Source organism: Stenella coeruleoalba (assembly GCF_951394435.1).
Source record: "Stenella coeruleoalba genome assembly, chromosome: 2".
Classification (NCBI taxonomy): Eukaryota; Metazoa; Chordata; class Mammalia; order Artiodactyla; family Delphinidae; genus Stenella; species Stenella coeruleoalba.
Window position 1 is genome coordinate 129,942,561 of NC_137147.1, and position 19,616 is coordinate 129,962,176.

General features: G+C 46.6%; 1 protein-coding gene across 1 annotated transcript in view; it reads left to right on the forward strand.

Moving 5' to 3' along the window:
• The window catches only part of OTUD7A (OTU deubiquitinase 7A), a 382,271-nt gene that overhangs the window by 331,323 nt on the left and 31,332 nt on the right, over positions 1-19,616 (forward strand). Inside the window, exons 7-9 of the mRNA XM_079912986.1 lie at positions 1,646-1,747; positions 5,176-5,303; positions 6,042-6,154. Of these exons, the coding sequence (XP_079769112.1) occupies positions 1,646-1,747; positions 5,176-5,303; positions 6,042-6,154 (343 nt within the window). The remainder of the gene's footprint in view (positions 1-1,645; positions 1,748-5,175; positions 5,304-6,041; positions 6,155-19,616) is intronic.

Genomic DNA, 19,616 nt, shown 5'->3' on the forward strand with positions numbered 1-19,616 from the left:
TGGTGTAAATAATTTTTAGTTGAAAATTGTATATTTTGAGTATTAAGTTATAAGACTCTGAATCATTTAAATCTTGTGTTTTAGCAGACCTTCTCTGACACCATTTCCATTAGGTGTAGGACGCCATTGATTCACAGCCATCAGATGGGGGTGGACGTACAGGTTTTCCACACTGCCTCTGCTGGAACCTAATGTGGCATGGGCTTCTTGGTACTGCTGGGCGGTAGTGGGCGAACCTCATCACCATCAGATTGGGGTGAAAGTCCAGGCTCCCCATATGTTCTCCATTTGGTAAGGGTGGAATCCTCATTACCATCCAGCAGGGTTCAATTGCTGACTCTGCACCACCTGGCAGTGGGGGAGGGGTAGAGAGTGACTCATGGCAGCCTGGCAAGGATGAAGCCTCAGCTCCCCACTCGGCCTCTGCTAGAAGAGTGGTGGGAGGGCTACAGTTTGTTCTGTGGGTGTGGCTGGAATAGAACAGCTGTTTTCTAAGCAGTGGCTATCTGGCTAAGAGGCCCCTCTCCTGGTGTTCTGACTAGAGAGAGCATGATTTTTTTGACAGCCTCCATTATTTCCAGATTGTAACCTTCTCTAGCATCTACTCTGGGGATTGTGAGGCAAAGAGGAACCCAGGGCACCTACCACCAGGATGTGCCTCAAGTCCTGAGGTTCCTAGCCAGTCTGCCTTCTTCTCTCCACCTTTCAGTCTTCCCATGTTGTTTTATATGTAATGTCCAGGGGTTTTAGTTGTAGTTAGTAGAAAGGTAGTGGAGAGGATGTCTACTCTGTCTTCCTGCAAGCAGAAGTCTCGAGATGTATTGATGAAATTTAACATGACTTACCAAAATAGCTACAATGTCAGACAAAGACAAATATAACATGACATCACTTATGTGTAGAATCTTAAAAAAATAATAATACAAATGAACTTATTTACAAAACAGAAATAGACCCACAGACACAGAAAACAAACTTATGGTTACTAAAGGGGAAAGGGGGGATAAATTAGGAGTCTGGGATTAACAGATACACATTACTATATATAAAACAGATAAACAACAAGGGCCTACTCTATAGCACAGGGAAATATATTCAATATCTTGTAATAACCTATAATGGAAAAGAATCTGAAAAATTTTATATATATATATATATATATATATATATATATATATATATATATACACACATGTATGTATAACTGAACCACCTTGCTGTACACCTGGAACATTGTACATCAACTATACGTCAATTAAAAAAATTAAATATAAACCATATCTCAAAGGTATGTATGCATCAACAAAGAAGGATGGTATTTTTTTAGAAAAATAACTTTTGGGAGGGGAAACTGTGTTCAAGGAAATTACACAAAGGAAAATTTTACATTTTGTGTAAAATGTGTTCCCAGATTCAAGGAGAGAAGGCTTTAGTCTTGAGTTTCTTGCTAGTTGATGGGAGAATTTGGCAGTTTTTTATCTTAGGAAAAAAATCTGTATTTTTTTTTGAGAATAAGTAACCATAACCCTCCACCTTACCAATGAAGTTCTCTAGAATCCTCTAGAAAATCATCTGCCAATGTTTAAGCTTACTCAGCAAACATCCCTGCCTGTCCTGGGATTCTAAACGTGAGCTTCTGTTCCAGGTCGCCTGAACTGGTGGTCCACCGTGTGCACGAGCTGTAAACGGCTTCTTCCTTTGGCCACGACAGGGGACGGGAACTGCCTTTTACACGCTGCCTCACTGGGTAAGCCCCACAGTGTAGACAGAGGGTGGCAGTGCCCAGGCCTGCTCTGTGCGTCATTAAAGGACAATCATATACTAAGTAGAGCCACGTGCATTACTGTCATCTGGAAGAATCCCCAAGGGATGGAGCCAACAATTCCTGCCCTTCTTGTCAAGCAGCTGGCAGGCTTGGTGGGGACATAGAGCACACACGAGAAAAGACCTGTCCTGATAGAAGGAGGCCTGAGCAGAGCTGCAGGGATGGGCATTAGACATCGTGATCTAGAGCAATCAAAGAGGACTTCCTGGAGGAGGTGAGATTTTACTGAGACTTGAAGAACTTGAAAGACTATAAAAAAGGACCTTCCAGGCAGGGAGACCACATAGATAAAGCAGAAAGGCAGAAATTAACATGGTGTTTGGGGTCGGGGCTAAGCCCTGTTGGGCTCGAGCAGGAAGTCTGGGGAGCAGCGCATGAGGCTGGGTAGGTCTGGGGCCACCACACTGACTGCAGCTGATGCACTCAGACTGACAAAAAGACAGACATAGGTACTGCTTGGGTAAATAACACGGCACAGTCAGAATACACCACAGAGAGGTCAGCAACCTCCTCCAACGGAGATGCGAGCTTCCTGGTTACAAAAAGCGATACCAGCAAATGCACAAGTGTGGGTGGCAATATTTGGATGATGGAAGGTCACGGTAGACTTTCTGGAAGCTCACTTAACCCCTCTGGACCCAGGCTTACAACACAGGCAGAACTGAATTTGTGCCGGGGACCCCAGTATCAGTGCCAGTGGCGCCTTATCAGTCCTGCAGTATGAGGACCCTCTCCAGGGGTGGGCCCCTCCGACGAGAGTATGGTCCTTGTTGGTCAAACTCGCCTCCCCAGGTAAACATGACCTTAACCCGATGCTCTGTCCCAGAGCAAGGACGCCCCAGACCTTGCTTCAGACCTGTAGTGAGGCCTATTCTGTAAGAGGTGGGCTGAGATGAGCCTGAAAAGGCTTAGAGGGTAATGAGGGGACCTGGAAAGGGCCCCGAGATGCCCAGAGGAGGATGGAGCCCAAGAGCAAAGGGAACATCCCACATTCCATGGGCTTGACAAGGAGTGATGGGGAAGACAAGGGTACCCACCCACCTCCTCCCTTTCAAAACTAACGCATTTCTGTCTGTTGACTCCACATTCATCATCGTAAAATAACAATCAGCAATCCCACTGCCCAGCGATGGCTGCTTTTAACATTTTGGTATATTGTCTTCCACACTTTTGTCTATTCTTCCAGTGAAATTAGGACCTCACGGTGCTCACAGTTTGGAATCCAACATTTTTCCCTTAAAATTGTATTGAGAATTTTCCATGCTGTTCTTCAAAAACATATTTTTGCTAGTTGTGTCCTATTCCATCATAATGTATTCACTATCTCCCTCTTATGGAACTTATTTCATCTTGTTCTGTATAAAACCTGGAGAAGGAAAATGAAAGAAGAGATCTCTCCTCTGTGTCAACCAGCAGCCTCTTTACAAAGTTTCAGGCATGGAAATGCCTTTGTCCTTCTGAAACTGCAGCATGCAGAGGCACTGTCCCCGGCATGACCATGGGTGGATAAGGCCACAAACCAGCTGGCCACACGCCACTGTGGTCCTGTCTGATGGCATGTGTTTCCCCATGAGCACAGCAGGCCCTCCAGGTCTGCCTGGGAAGAGAAAGCCTTCTGCAGGTGGCCCTCACTCCAGCTGCAAGAGAGGCTAGGCCAAGACTGAGCCTGGGACTCGTGGCCTGTTGGTTCTTTTCTCCCAGTACTTTGTTCCCCTTTTGTACTTAAATTGCTGAACCCCACAGGAGCAGGACTGCCCGAAGTGGCCATGCCACACTCACCAGCAGTGCTTAATGGACCTGCTGACCAGCCCTGGCATTGACCTAGGGTGTGGGGCACACATAGAAATGACGATAATCCTGGGGTCAGGCTTGTGGGCAAACATGTATGGGACAAGGAGACCCTCTTTGCAAAAGAGACCCAAACAAGGAGCCATGGCCTGTAGACTGGACCCGGGACTTGCCCTGCCTGGGAGGAGGCTGCAGGCAGGTCTGAGGGATGAGAAAGCTCAGCTCAGCCTGTTCATAAAAGGAGTGTTGATAGCCACCTCCCTCCGCCTGTGCTGCAGAAAAAGACCAAAGCCTCCCTGGACAGAAAGCCCGCAGCAGCCCAAGGTTATCCGCGTGTCTTTGCACTAAAGGATGTACAGCCAGTTTGGGCTTTTGATCAGCAGTCAGTGCAGGTCACTGCTCTCTGAAAGCTCTCCAGGGGGTCCCAGCTCACTTCAAGTCCACCTTTCCAGTCTCCACCTCTTCCCCTCCATCCCAGCTCCAGCCACCTTTCCCTCCCTAGTATGCCACGTGGGCCTCCTCGGGGCCAGCCCTGGCCTCTTCCTGTGACTCAGCCCCGTCCTTCACCACTCAAGTCTTTGCTCCAATGTCTCCACTCACGCCGTGACCAAACCACCCACCACTCTGCCCTCTTGGCCTGCTTCATCCCCCCGATGGTGCTGCTGCCCACAACATAGGGTGTTCCATGCTAATTCGATGCCTGCCTCTCCGCCCCTCAATGTGGGCTCCGTGGGATTTTAGGAATTGTCTGTCCTGGTTGCTGCTGTGGATATTCCCAGCACTCAGAATGGTGCCTCACCCCTACTGTGAAATAAGTATGGAATTAGGTGGAATTAATGGGATTCAATTAAACAAATGAATGAAAGAATGAATTCCCCCACTCTCTCCCTGTAGCCAGAGCTGCATCTCTCTTTCACGATGCTACTTCCATCGGTTGGGTTTCTTGGCCACTTCTGAGCTGTGCCAAAGGCGTACTCAGAGATGCTGGTTTGTCTTTATTGACCCCTGGGCACCCGGCACAGGCCGGGAGGGGCACTTCCTTCAGAAGCAGGTGCTCTCCGGGGGCCCCAGATGTGTGCTGAGATGCCTCAGGGCCACAGACATCAGATGCGGCAGACGCCCGAAGAAGCCGGAGTCTGACTGCCATCCTGGCTCTGGGCCCTGTGTGAGGGCACATCACCGATTGTCCCCATAGGCTCTCTCCCACTCGAACACAAGGCCCGAACCACAAACATTATATCCCTCAGAGCAAACCTGAGAGGTTGAGGGTAGCCTGCCAAGGGCCCCTGAGACAGGCAGCACTTAGCGAAACTGTTGTAGCTCTAAGGAGGGGCCGTGCTCCTTCACCGCTGCCTGCATCCACGGGAAACATCACAAGGGAGCACAGAGGGCAGCTGCTTGCTAATCGTCAGAACTGAACAGCTGGCTACTGAGCTAGTCTGCTCACACAGCTGCAGGGGCCAAGGCTGGAAGGCGGTGGTGGTCTCAGCGCCTGCCGGCCTGCCCCCTCCTCCTCACGTCCCTCCTCTCTCCTCTGCCCCTCACGGGCCTCCCGGCTGCAGGCATGTGGGGCTTTCACGACCGGGACCTGGTTTTGCGGAAAGCTCTCTACACCATGATGAGGACGGGGGCCGAGAGGGAGGCCCTGAAGCGAAGATGGAGGTGGCAGCAGACGCAACAGAACAAGGAGGTAGGTACCTGTCGGCGTGGCAGAGCCAGGACCACACCATGCGTGGCCAAAGCCAGGATGGGGTCCGGATCTGGGCCCCGAGGCCAAGTATGTCTTGTGAGATCAGCAGCAATGGCTCCGTCCCCCACTCAGACCCGCTAAAGAGGAGCCCATTGCAACGTCAGGCCCTGCCCACAGCGACCAGACGTCCATTTCCCCCACCCGTCCTGGTGTAATTATGAAAACCAATCGCCTTCACTCGCAAGGCTGTCCCGACCTGAATGGTGAATTAGGTGGTCACCCGTCAGGTCACTGCCAGTGCAGCCACAGATTGGCCCTGGCACGGCCCACGGCCCCAGCCCCAGTGTGTGTGCTCAGTCCAAAGGGAATCCTCATCCCTGAACCTCGGTGAGCACTGGCCCTTCGCTGGCCTGGAAGCCCTTGAAGATGGGTCTGCCCGGGTCCCTACGCATGTGTCAGTGGTCGGTGCCCTGCCCGGTGCGCGTACAGGTTACACTGGTCGTTCTCACCCCTGGGAATGACCCCTATTGCTGGGTGGACTCCCAATGGCATGGAGGTTGGAGATTGGGGGTTCTGAACAAATTCTGTCAGAGCAAATGGGGATGGTCCTCGGCCACTAACAGGTGCCCCAGGCCCAGGGGCTGACGAAACCGGGAGGTGAGGCTCTCGGCCAGGATCACCTGGATGGGGGGGTAAGGGGTGGCCGCCCCCTCCTGAGCCCGCCCCCCTTTGCGCCAGTCAGGGCTGGTGTACACGGAGGAAGAGTGGGAGCGAGAGTGGACAGAGCTGCTGAAGCTGGCCTCCAGCGAGCCACGCACGCACATCAGCAAGCACGGCGGCTCGGGCGGGGGGTAAGTGCTGCCCCGGCCGTGCCCCCACCCCCAGCAGCACAGGAAGTTTGGGAGGACGCGGGACCCCCAAGCTGGGAGCGACATGAGAACGACTCCCGCCTTCAGACCTTAGATTCTACCAAGGATGCAGGGCAGGTGGTGGGGGGGGGGCAGGCGGGACAGCAGGACCCTGCCAGATGTTTGGGCGAAAGTGTGCACAGTCCCCGTGTGCATTTCATGAGCTCACATGTGCCCCCCGACACCACAGCAGGGAGGGACTCACTGCCCAGCCAGCCTCGGGAGGGCCCACACTGCCCACGCACTCACCAGGCTCTGAAGCCTCAGGCTGCTGATTTGGGTTTTTTCATCTGAACATCTAATTTCTGGCTTTAAGAAGCCACAGTGAAACAAAAGATAGTTAGGCGAGCCCAGCGTCTCCCAGACGGGCTCCAGGGACATCCTGCGTGTTCCTGGCACCCAGGCTCTACTGCTCTGCACACGTGGGCAGCGGCTGTTCTTCCTGCAGACACGGCTGGACCGTCCCCACGTGGGAATGAAGGTGCAGCCAACAGGGCAGCTGCAGCCCCTTTGGCCCCAACTTTTCGAAACCGAGGGCCAGGTTGTCACCCCCCAGAAGAACTCTCAGCCAAACACAAGAGAGGATGCTTGTTGACAGCCGGGAGACCCAAGAAAGGATCAGAGGCTCCAGACAGCCCCTGCAGGCAGTGCATCCCAGGCCCTACCCTGCCCCCATGCATCTCTGCATCCGGGTCCTCAGCCTCTGCAGCAGGACCTAGCGCTTTCCAGGCCGGCACCAGACAGAGGCCCTTCAAAGACAAGGCTTAGAGATGATAAGGGAACCTGTAAACACTATTCCTACAGGGTTGTTTTGTCACTTTGTTTTTTTGTGTTTTTTTCTGTGGACCACTTTTAAAGTCTGTGTTGAATTTGTTACAATATTGCTTCTGTTTTACATTTTGTTGTATTGGCCCCGAAGCCTGTGGGATCTTAATTCCCCGACCAGAAATTGAACCCGCACCCCCTGCATTAGAAGGCGAAAGTCTCAATCACTGGACAGCCAGGGAATTCCCTGTCACTTTGTTTTAATCGGGAGACTTGTCAACACCAAAAGTCTGTCTTGTTTAGGACATTTGGGGACAAACATCCTAAAGACTCAATCCATTCCTGAAGGCCTGCTCTCTACTTTCCCACACTGCTGAGTCTTGCCTGGTATGCGTCTAAAGGGTTCCTCGCCATCCTTTTCCCCATTGTCCCTCCAGCCCCTGCTGCTCTGTAGACGCTGGTACATTGGATCCTGCTTGGTGACTCTTCCAGGGTGGGGAAGATGTGGGGAATGACAGCAGTAATGATAAGAATAACAGGTCACAGTCACCATATACTGTGTCCCCCCCCCCGAGTCCTCCCATCCAGGAGGCACTTGACGGACAGTCACATGGCTGGTTCGGGTCATCTGACTCCTAAGGCCATGGCCTGGGCACTGCTGCTGCTCCCTGGGGCCCCAGAGGACTCAGAGCAGGAGAGTGGGGGCAGGCAGCAGACGACATCTGTTTGTCCCTGTCGCCCCTCACAGGGACTCGCGTTTGCCAAGGTCGAGGCAGGACCACCACATAGAGGCCCCTAGGTGATGGGCAGCGGCTGTGTCCCCTACTGTCCCCTCCTCTTTCTCCCACTCCTTAAGCCCTGAGGATACGGGGTCGGGGGAGAAGATGCTGGACCAGCTGACCACTCGCCCGGCGCTCGGGCATTGCTGAGACCTGCCAACCCGATGGTAGCTGCCCTGTGCCTCCAAATGCCCCCCTCCTCGCAGGACCCCTTCACCATTAGTTTGGTTTCAGTTGTAAAGATGGAAGTGTTTTTGGCCACAACACGCAACTCTGACCAGGGATTGAACCCAGGTCACGGCAATGAAAGCCTGTAATCCTAACCACTAGGCCACCAGGGAACTCCCGCCCTGGTCTCTTTAAGTTCCCTCCATGCAACTTGGACCAGAAGGTTTGGGGAGCAGGTAAGCATCATACTGGCCACTAGTGTCCTCTTCCGTGAGAGGTGCTGGGTGGGCAACCCCAGGTGCAGGCAGGATTCTGACACGTGCCAGGGCCTCGGGAGGATCCCTTTGCCTGTCGCTCTGCACAGATCATGGCACAGAAATGCTCTGCAGGTGGTGTCCCAGCCCCATGTCTGGTTTCTCCTGGATTTTAAATGGTCCCAGGGGCTCCAATCCTCCCCCACCCCATGCCCTCCCAAGCCAGGGCACAGGGTTTTTTTGTTTTGTTTGTTTGTTTTTTAACATCTTTATTGGAGTATAATTGCTTTACAATGGTGTGTTAGTTTCTGCTTTATAACAAAGTAAATCAGTTATACATATACATATGTTCCCATATCTCTTCCCTCTTGCGTCTCCCTCCCTCCCACCCTCCCTGTCCCACCCCTCTAGGTGGTCACAAAGCACCGAGCTGATCTCCCTGTGCTATGCGGCTGCTTCCCACTAGCTATCTACCTTACGTTTGGTAGTGTATATATGTCCAGGCCACTCTCTCACTTTGTCACAGCTTACCCTCCGCCCTACCCGTATCCTCAAGTCCATTCTCTAGTAGGTCTGTGTCTTTATTCTCATCTTGCCCCTAGGTTCTTCATGACCATTTTCTTTTTTTTCTTAGATTCCATATATATATGTGTTAGCATACGGTATTTGTTTTTCTCTTTCTGACTTCCTTCACTCTGTATGACAGACTCTAGGTCCATCCACCTCACTACAAATAACTCAATTTTGTTTCTTTTTACGGCTGAGTAATATTCCATTGTATATATGTGGAGGGCGCAGGGTTTTCTGGCCCAATAACTGCAGTCTGCAGGGCTGTGTGTGGGCTCTGGACAGTCACCTGGACCCACAGCAGCAGGTAGATCCCAGACACAGGTGGGGAGCTTCTAGAACCAAGGCTGTTTTGGTTCTGACACGTTACTATGGTAACATTTGAGCTCTGTGAGAGAGACCTCACAGAGGCTTTTAGTCACTCTCACGGGACCTCCCCACATCCTCCTCCCTGGAGAGCTCTTATGCGGTCACACCACAGAGAATAGGACTGTTTCCTCCTTCTAGGAGGTGTACCCCTGCTGGGGGGTCCGCCTTCTCTTGGGGTGCAAAAGTCCAAAAGAGAGACTTTTCTTGAGCAAGTTGTCAGCATCTCTGCATTTTGCCTCTGTCTTCTCTTGGCAAAGGGAAGAGGGTCCCCTCCTCGTGCTGAGCGGAGGGACGGGGAGCATCCCTGGGGCTCCAGGGTTGCGGAGACTGAGCGCGAATCCTGGGAGGAGGCCTGGGCCACGCTGCCTTCAGGACTCTGCCTATGAGGGAGAAGCCCAGAGGCCAGGCCTGAAGGGCGGGCGCAGCCATTGGCTTGGGGCACCACTACCTCTGTCCAGGGAATGGAGCGCAGAGACCCTCAGCTGGGGGGAGGTCTGAAGACCTGCAAAAGCACGTCCTTGGAAATGGAGTCAGCATTAGGACCTCCCCCAAGCCCAGCGGGCACCCAAAGGAGGAGAGCCAAGATGGCCTTGGCTGCCCTCTGGCCTCTCCTGTCTGGCCTGCGCTGGCCCCTCAGGGGGCACAGGTGCTGCCAGAGAATGGGGAGGAGGTGAAGCGAGAAACAGAGAAGAACCGGCTAGGCCTGCAGTGGGCTTGGCTCAGGGCTGATGTGATAGCCCCCTGAACAGAACTAGGAAAAGTGACCAGAAAGGCCACACAGAGTTTATCCTGAGGAAAGGAGAGAGCTGGGCAAATGAGTGCATTTGCAGGTACAATGGCGAGAAAAACTACAGTGACTTTCCTCGTGTTCCCCCCACGCCCTGGGAACCTGGCCACCATGGTGAGTGACAAGTGCAAGCACTGCTCCTGCCCAGCCAGCCCCTGGCCGCCTGGCCCTGGGACAGATGGAGACAGACGCCACACTGCGGCTCCCAGCATGGACACTGGCCCAGTATCATTTTTTTTTCCAGAAAGCAACCAGGTTAAGTATCTGAAGAGGCCGGAAGGGACCAAGGGCCAGACCCAGGGATGCGCTTGGCCTGCTTCCTGCCTTCCTCCTGCACGACTCGCAGTGGCCGGTTCCCAGGCTCACTGGCCAAGCCCCAGCAGGAGACCCTGGAGGCAGGGATGCCTGTCCACAACTTGACCACGGAGAAGGGTGGAGACCAGGCTGGGGTCTGGGCAGGGCGGGCCACCAGCCAGAGAGCCACCGTGGACAGGCTGCTCAGGACTGGTGACCACAGAGCAGGATGCCCTCCAAGACCTCAGGAAGGCAAGGCCAGTGTGAGCTCCCTGCTGAGTTCAGATGCGTGAGAAAGATGGGGTGGCACCTGCACCCGCAGACGCGGCAAACATGGTGAGAGCCGAAGCAGGCAGAGGCGGGGGCTTCCACGCAGGCGCACTCAGAACTACAGGACCCGTTGTCTCTGCTGCTCCTACTTGCAAATCAAAACGTGTACGTTTCTCTGTGGCTAAAATGAGAAATCAGACGTTCTGTGCTGCTGCTCCTCCAGAGACCCTCTGAGGCACGACGTGTGAAGTGTGACCTCCTTCACACTGCTGCTGGGGTTTACAGCCCCTCCACCAAAGGTGAACTAGGCTCGCCCGTCACCAGGGCTGCAAGTGGGGCCATGGGGAAGAGGGCTGCTCCCCAGAAGGAAAAGGAAGACACCGAGGAGAGAAGAAAATAAGTCCAGCCTAAGTCATGCAGGTCTGCAGGGAAAGCAGTGCTGAGGTGAAGTTGTCCGTCACCGGCTGGCACGTGCAGCGCTGCCCCCCCATGCTGGACACTGCGGGAAGAGGGGGTGTGTGCAACGGGAGGAATCCATTACTTGTTCCCAAACCGGTAAAATCTCTGAAAGCAGTTAGTTAGTGGTGGCCTCTGGGTGCTTCATCTGGTTTCAAGGCAACTGAGAACTAGGAAGGGGGGATGCCTGGTGGACCCCGACCAGAGGCCCAGACTCAGATGACCTGGGTTAGAGTTCCAGGCTGGGCGTGTGATCTCAGGCCCGTCTCCCAAGCTCTCTGAACGTCCGTGTTGTTCAGATGTAAAATGCACTTGGTAATGACGTCCCTGCCAGGCTGTATCGGTTTTTGATGGTTGTGGAGAAAACCACACCAAAACTGGGTGGCTTAAAGCAGACCCACTGGATTTGCTCGTATGCTGGGGGTCAGCAGTCTGGTCTGGAATTGCCTGGAGCTGCTCCTGGGGCTGCAGCATCTGGCAGTTGGTGTGGGTGGGGCTGCATAGTCCAGGATGGCCTGGTTCACAGCTCTGGCTCTCGCTGGGCCTCTGTCCAGATGGGCTTTCATCCTTGAGAAGGCTCAGACTCCTTACAACATGGATCAGAGCAGGAAGAGGAGGCAGCCCCCATTGTGGAGGTGCGGCTCAACTCTCTGCTTGCATCGTGTTTACTAATGTCCCACTTGCCAAAGCAAGTCCCATGGCTGAGCCAGCCTCTGGGCAGAGAAAGAGACTCCATCCTTAATAAGAGGAGGGGCAAGGTCACATTGCAAATAGACAAGCACACAGCAGTAAGAAGGCTCTGTGGCCATGAAAGCAATCAGTCACATTCTCTGATGCTGTTGGGATGAGGCGGTGAAATCATGGGTTTGAAAGTGTTTGGAAAGAAGTTTATACAACTGTAAAAATAATGTTTATTAAGACATTGTCACACTCAGCCTGTGAGCTGGCCTGCCTGCTGCCTATATGGTATGTTGTAAAGGCCCATCCCAAATACTTGAAATGTGTTCCTTTTCCCTGACTTTCCACTGGTTCATCTCACTGTCCATAGTGTAGTGGTTATCACATTCGCCTCACACTCGCTCATCTCAGTGTCTGATATTCCACCCTTAGAAATTCATTCCTTTGAGTCTTGAAAACGTTGGAGCTTTTAGGGGCTTTCAGGAGTCTCTGACTGTAGAGCAGATCCTTCCTATGAGCTTATATGTCACTGTATACTCTGCAGCCTGACCTCCAGAGCCTGGACCTCTGGGAATGGAACACAAAAACAGCTTATAGGATTGCACTGGACACAGTGAGGATTGGAGAGAGGAAGGCATGAACCTCTACTGGGCACCTACCTGCCTTACATACTACCTAAGTGTCACCACCTTACACCCTTTATCTCCACTTTATAAATTAGGCATCATCCTCCTTTGTACATTGGAAAACTAATGCTCTGAGAGATTAATTGACTTACCTCCAGTTTGTAACTGCTGGGGCTAGAATGCAGACCCAGACCTGAGTCCAGAACCCTGCAGTTTCCCAGAGCATACACTGTGACAAGCTTTATAGTTTCTCAAGAAAGAGTGTACTTGCAAATAGACTTTTTTGGGTCCTTGCGTATCTGAATCTGTCTTTATTCTGTCTCACCCTTGGTGGATAGTTTGTCTGGGTATAAAATTCTAACTTTAAATTCATGGAATGAATGATGTCATCAAAGGAAATAACTCAGACAGAAAGCTATCAGCTTCCTGACACTCAGTCCAGGTTGGCTAATTTGAAATAAAACAATTATATAAAATCAAAGACTAAATATATTCAACTTCTTACTTTGTCTTTATAGGCTCTGAAAAAGATTTATTCATTAACTCAACATGTATTAATTGCCTGCTATGTGCTGTGCATTTGCACACACACTATCTCATTCTGCCATCACAGTAACCCTGTGAGATAAGGATTGTAACTCTCATTTAAAGTATGAGGAAACTTGGATTCAGGATAAAAATGATTTGTCCAGGGTAATCTACTGAGTGGAAAAGCCATAGTTCAAATTCAGGTATTCTGCCTCCCAGGTTCCCTGGTCCCTGCTTTTCCTCCTACCCCTTGGCTCAGAAGCCTCTGTCTCTGTTTATAGAGAATTGGGTTCTTGCTCTTTTCTGTGAGTGATAGAATAAGGCCTCTTTGTTTTCTAGTCCAATTCCAGGATGTGTTTCAAGGGAGTATCATTTCAGATCCCAGCCTTTATTAACAACAGACTAAACCTTTACCATCAGTTGTCTTTCTCTGTGAATGTACAGAAAGACATTTTCCAACTCAGCCTCCCTGAGTCTCCCTTTCCTCCTTGCCAAATATTGAAAACCTTTGTAAGCATTAGTTCTATGATGAATTAATGAGAGGAATTATTTTAAATTACCAAGCAATATCCAACAGTCACTATACTCTTGGGAGGCAGGGAGAAAACCAGGACCCTCTCAGTTTGAAGAATACAATGTAGACCCCATTAGGGAAATGAAAATTAAAACCACTACATACCTGTAAGAAGGTCAAAAAGAAAATATACTGGCAATACCAGGTGGTGGTGAGAATGCAAAGCAAATTTTACATCACATTGTTGGTGATGTAAAATGACACAACCACTCTGGAATACAGTTTGACAGATTCTTGTAAATTTAAAAATACGTTTGCCATATGACCCAGCAGTCCTACTCCTAAGTATTTACCCTAGAGCTGTGGTTCGCAACCAGGGATGATTTTGCCCCCATGGGACATTTGGCAAGGTCTAGAGATATTTTGGTTGTCACAACTGGAGGGTGGGCTGGATACTGCTAGAATCTAATGAGCAGAAGCCGGGGATGCTGCTAAACCTTCTAAAATGCACAGAACAGCCCCCCAAAACAAAGAATTATCTGGTCCAAAATTTCAGTAGTGCCAAGATTGAGAAAATCTGCCCCAAAGAAATGAAAATGTACATTCACACAAAGTTCTATGTAAAATGTTTATAGAAGTTCTACTCATAATTGCCAAAAACTGGAAATAACTCAAATGTCCATTGATAAACAAATTGGAGTACATCAATATTATGGAATACTATTCATGAATTAAAAACAAACTATTGATACATGCAACAACTTGCATGAAAGGATCAAGTCTCAAAAAGTTATATGTTGTATGTATGATGTCATTTATATGACATTATCCAAAAGGCAAAACTATAGTGATGGAGAACAGATCAGGGTTCCATTTACTTACACATGAATGTCTGACTTTCCAATATCATTTCTTGAAAAGACTATTCTTTCATCACTGAATTGCTTTTACCTTTTTCAGAAACCAATAGGCAATATTTATATGGGTTTTGAGGGGAGTTTCTCTATTATGTTCCATTGAAATATGTGTCAATGCTTTTGACAATATCACCCTCTTGGATACTGTCACTTTATAATAAGTCTTAAAATTGGGTAGCATCATTCCTCCAACTTTATTCTCTTTTTTCAATATTTCTGGTCTTTTTTTTTTCTTGCTTTCCCATACAAATTTATAGAATCACCTTATCTATATCTGAAAACTATCCTGCTAGGATTTTTATTGGTATTGCATTAAATCTATACATGAATTTGGGGAGGATTGAAATCTTTAAAATGTTGAGTCTACTTACACATCTTTTTCCATGTATTAGGGAGACACTATATGTCTCTTCATTTATTTAGATCTTCTTTGATTTTTTTCATTAACATTTTATAATTTTCATCACACAAGTTCCATACATGTTTTATTAGATTTATACCTGAATATTTCATTTGGAGCTATTGTAAATGTGTGTGTGTGTGTGTGTGTGTACATGCACATGTGTATGTGTTTTCATTTGGGTCTGCAATTATTCATTGCTAGTTATAGAAATGTGATTTGATGTTTGTTTTGACTTTGTATTCTGTGATGTCACGAAACTCATTTATCAGCTCTAGGAGGTTTTTTATCGATTCCCTGGGATTTTCCACATAGACATTCATACCATCTATGGGTAGGGATAGTTTTATTTCTTCCTTTCCAATCTCTATGCCTTTTATTTCTTTTTCTTGACTTATCGCACTAACTAGGATTTCTAGTATGATGTTGAGTGGACATGGTGAGAGAGGACATCCTTCCCTGGTTATCAGTCTTAGTCAGAAATCTTTCATCAATATGATGTTTGTTATAGGTTTTCAGTAGGTATCTTTTATCAGGTTGAGGAAGTTTCTTTCTATTCCTTTTGTCAAGAGTTTCTGTCATTGATGAAAGCTGAATTTTATCAAATACATTTCTACATCAATTAATATGATCATGTGGATTTTTTTTTGTCTTTAGACCATTAATGTGGTGGGTTACATTGAATGATATTTGAATATTGAACCAGGGATTCCATTGCAGGGAATCCTTGAATTCCAGGGATTAATTCCACTTTCTCTTGGTGTACTGAACTTTTTATTTTGTTCATTCAATTTGGCAATATTATGTTGAGAATTTTTGTACCTGTGACCATGGAGGTTATTGGAATGTAGTTTTCTTTTTATATACTACTGTCTTTGTCTAGTTTTGGTATCAGAGTAATGCTAGTCTCATAAAACAAGTTGGGAACTATTACCTCCTCTTCTATTTTCTAGAAGAGATTGTATAGAACTGGTAATATTTATTCTTTAAATGTTTGGTAGACTTCACTGAACCTATGAAATCATCTGCAACCAAACATTTCCATTTCAGAAGTTTATTAACTATAAATTCAATTTTTTTAATAGTTACAGAAAACAAATAAGTAGGTTTGGGTAGCTTGTTGTTTTTGAGAAGTTGTTCCATTTCATCTAAGTTGTTGAATTTATGTGCATAATATTGTTTGTAATTTTCCCTTTTTTAACTTATAAATATCTTGGAGGGACTTTAGTGATATTCCTTTTCTTTTCAGACTCAGCAATTAGTGTCTTTCTCTTTTTTTTTTTTTTTTTTTTTGGTCAGCCTTGCTAAAGTTCTATCAATTTTATTAAAATTCTTTTAAAAGAACCAGTTTTGTCTCAATTGATTATCCCTATTGACTTTTAGATTTTAATTTCATTGGTTTCTGCTCTTACCTTTAGAGTTTCCCTCCTTCTGCTTGCTTTGGGTTTATTTTACACTGATTTTTCTACTTTGTTCAGGTGAAAGCTTAGATTATTGATTTGAGATCTTTCTTTTTTGTAATATATGCATTTTGGGGCTATAAATTTCCCTCTAAGATCTGCTTAGCTGCATACAACAAATTTTTATACGTTGCATTTTTATTTTCATTCTGTTTAAAATATTTTCTAATTTCCCTTGAGACTTTCTCTTTTACCACTGAATTATTTAAAAGTGTATTGTGTAATATGTTTTTGTTGTCTTTCTTTACTAATTCTAGTTTAATTGCATTATGGTCTGACATTTTAAATTTAAATTTAATGATTTAAATTATTTAAAATGTGTTCAGTTTTGTTAAGGAGTAAGCATATTGTCTATCTTTGTGAATATTCCATGTGCATTTTAAAAAGATGTGTATTCTGTACTTGTTAGATGGAGTATTCTGTTGATGTCAGTTAGATCCAATCGACTGATGGTTTTGTTCAAATTTTCTATACACTTGATGATTTTCTGTCTACTTGTTCTTTCAGTTACCAAGAGAGAAGTTTGTAGCCCTACAATTATACTTGTGGCTGTTTCTGTTTCTCCTTTCAGTTTTGTCAGTTTTTTCTTCTAAGTATTTTGAAGTCTTATTGTTAAATCCACGTTCATCTAGGACTATTCTATCTTCTTACTGAATCTTATTCTTTTATCATTATGTAGTATTTCTTTTTATCTGGGGCAATTTTCTTTGCTCTGAAGTCTACTTTGCCTGATATTGATAAAGTTTCTCTAGTTTTCTCTTGATTAAAATTTTCATGATCTGTAATTTTCCATCCTTTTACCTTTAACCTACCTATATCATTATATTTGAAGTGAGTTTCTTCAACACAGCAAATAGTTTTTATTGATTCTAACAATTTCTATCTTTTAACTGCTGCATTTAAACAATCTGTATTTAATGTAATGATTGACATGCTTGAATTTAGCTTTTTCGTTTTATTATTTGTTCTCTTTTTCCTTTTGTGTTTTTTTTTTTGTTCCTATGTTACCCTTTCCTTGTTTCAGTTATTTGAATTTTTTAAGTTTCTATTTTAATTTAACTTTTGTGATTTTAACATCTCTTCATATAATTTTTAAGTGGTGGCTCTAGGGCTTCCCTGGTGGCACAGTGGTTGAGAGTCTGCCTGCCGATGCAGGGGACACGGGTTCGTGCCCCAGTCTGGGAAGATCCCACATGCCACAGAACGGCTAGGCCCGTGAGCCATGGCCACTGAGCCTGTGGGTCCGGAGGCTGTTCTCCGCAACGAGAGAGGCCACAACAGCGAGAGGCCCACGTACCAAAAAAAAAAAAAAAGTGGTGGCTCTAGTAATTACAATATACATACTTTAAGCAATCCCTTTTGGAATTCAAGTGAAATTCAAAATCCTTGTCACTCTATGGGTCCCTTATCTTCTCCTTTATGTTTTAATTTTCTTATGTATTGCATCTACATACTTTAAATACCCCACCAGCCAATATAATAATTTTAATGTGAGTCTTCAAATATATATTAAAGAACTCAAGAGGAAAAGGATAGTCTGTTAATAGGTATGCAGATCATGACTGTTTCTGTTGTGCTTCCTTCATTTCTGATATTCCAACATTTCTTCTTGTATCATTTTCTTTCAATCTGAACATTTTCCTTTAATTTTTTTAGGAAGATTTGGTGGTTATGAATCCCCTTTTCTTCATCTGAGAATATGTTTATTTCACCTTTATACCTGAAGGATATTTTTACTGGATATTGAATTCTAGTTTAACATCCTTTAAAAATCTTGTTTCTCCTTCTTCTGGCTTCCAGTCGTTCCTGATGAGAACTCTACAGTCATTCGAATTATTGTTCCCCTGTTGAGAGTGTCACTTTTATCTGGCTGCTTTCAACATTTTTCCTCTGTCCTTAGGTTTCAGCAATTTGATTTTGTTGTGTCTGGCCATGGATTTCTTTAGGTTTATCCTCTTTAGTTCTCTGAGCTTCTTAAATCTACAGGTTTGTATCTTTGCACAGCTTAGGAAGCTTTCAGTTATTATTTATTTAAATATTTTTTTTCTTTTTAGGGGCACTGTACTCTTTCTCCTTATTGGACCCTCATGACATGAGTATTACACCTTTGGCATTGACTGACAAGTCACTGAAATCCTCATTTTGTCAATCTTTTCTTCTCCCTCTTCTTCAGATTGGGTCATCTGTTGATCCATCTTCAGATTTACTGACCCTTTTTCTTTCTCATCTCCAATCTGCTGTTGAGTCCACTCAGTGAATTTTTTCTTCCAATTGTTGTATATTTAGGTTCTAAAATTTCCATCACTTATTGGAGCATTTTCATAATGACTTCTTTAAAATCTTTGTCAGATAATTCCGATATCTACCAACTCAGAGTTGGTGTCTTTTGATTGCTCTCTTCCTTGGGCATTGAGATTTCTGTGGTTCTTCATATGTCGAGTACATTTGGATTGCATCCTGGACATTTTGGATCTTATGAGATTCTGAGTCTTGTTTATAATCTAAGAAAAATGTTGACTTTTTAATTCTATCAGGTAGGTTCATCCTGTACATTTCAACCTGCCTTCTCTGGGCTGTGGTTTTCAAAGCCTTTGCTGTCCTATTTGGCTAAGCTTCACATGATGCAGTCTGTGACCTGGGCGGGGGTCTCTTCAGTAAGTCGTCAGAGCCTTTGGTGTACTGATTAGGACAGATCCACGCATGCATAGCTCACAGTTGGGGAGAGGGGAGTCCAGGAGTTCATAAACAACCTCATGGGATTGTTTTCTGAAGCCCTCTTTTTATAATCTTCCAGGTACTTTTTGGTTCCCTGGGACTCCCTTTTCTGTCCTCCAGCCAGAATGCACCACTGTGCACATAGCCCTGTCCTGCACCCTGCTCATGCAGGACTTGTGTATGTTTTATATTGTCTCCCCTTCAGACTGCAGTTTCCTGTTGGTGCAGCCAACCCAATGCTTCTTTTTGATTCTTTTCCAAACCCTAGCTCAGTGCTGGCCACTTGGGGCTGTGTATACCTACAGAGCCAGATCCAGGAGCAGCAGGCATGGAGCTAAGCACTTGTGCCTCCACACACCCCCAGGGGAGGCATTCCTGCCTGGAGCCCATGACACCAGTGCCCAGACCTGAGCCATTAGCAGGCGAGGAGCAAAGGCCAGCCCTCGTGGGATGAGTGCTCACACCATTTTCCCACACTCGTGCAGGGAGGGCTGGCCTTCTTAGAGGATAAGGATTCCCTAGAGATGGGGAAGAATAGCATCATCAGGCAGGAATTAGAGCCATGTCGTCTACTGAGCACATGTGTTATGTTCTGCATCAAGCAGGGCTGCAAAGCTGTCCTTATCATGACCAATGACAGAAACCTGAGTTTCAGAAAATTAAGTCAGTTCCCAGCATCCCACAGCCCAGAAGAGACAGAGCCAGGATCTGAACTTGGAACTGACCACAAACATAAACCCATGCTCTTATCAAATGCAAAACAGGCATGAAAAGCAAGAATCGAGAACTTATCCTGAGATTTGTGATGAAAGTAACCAATTTTGTTCTTTAACCTTTTATAAAAGAAAAGCTTACTTG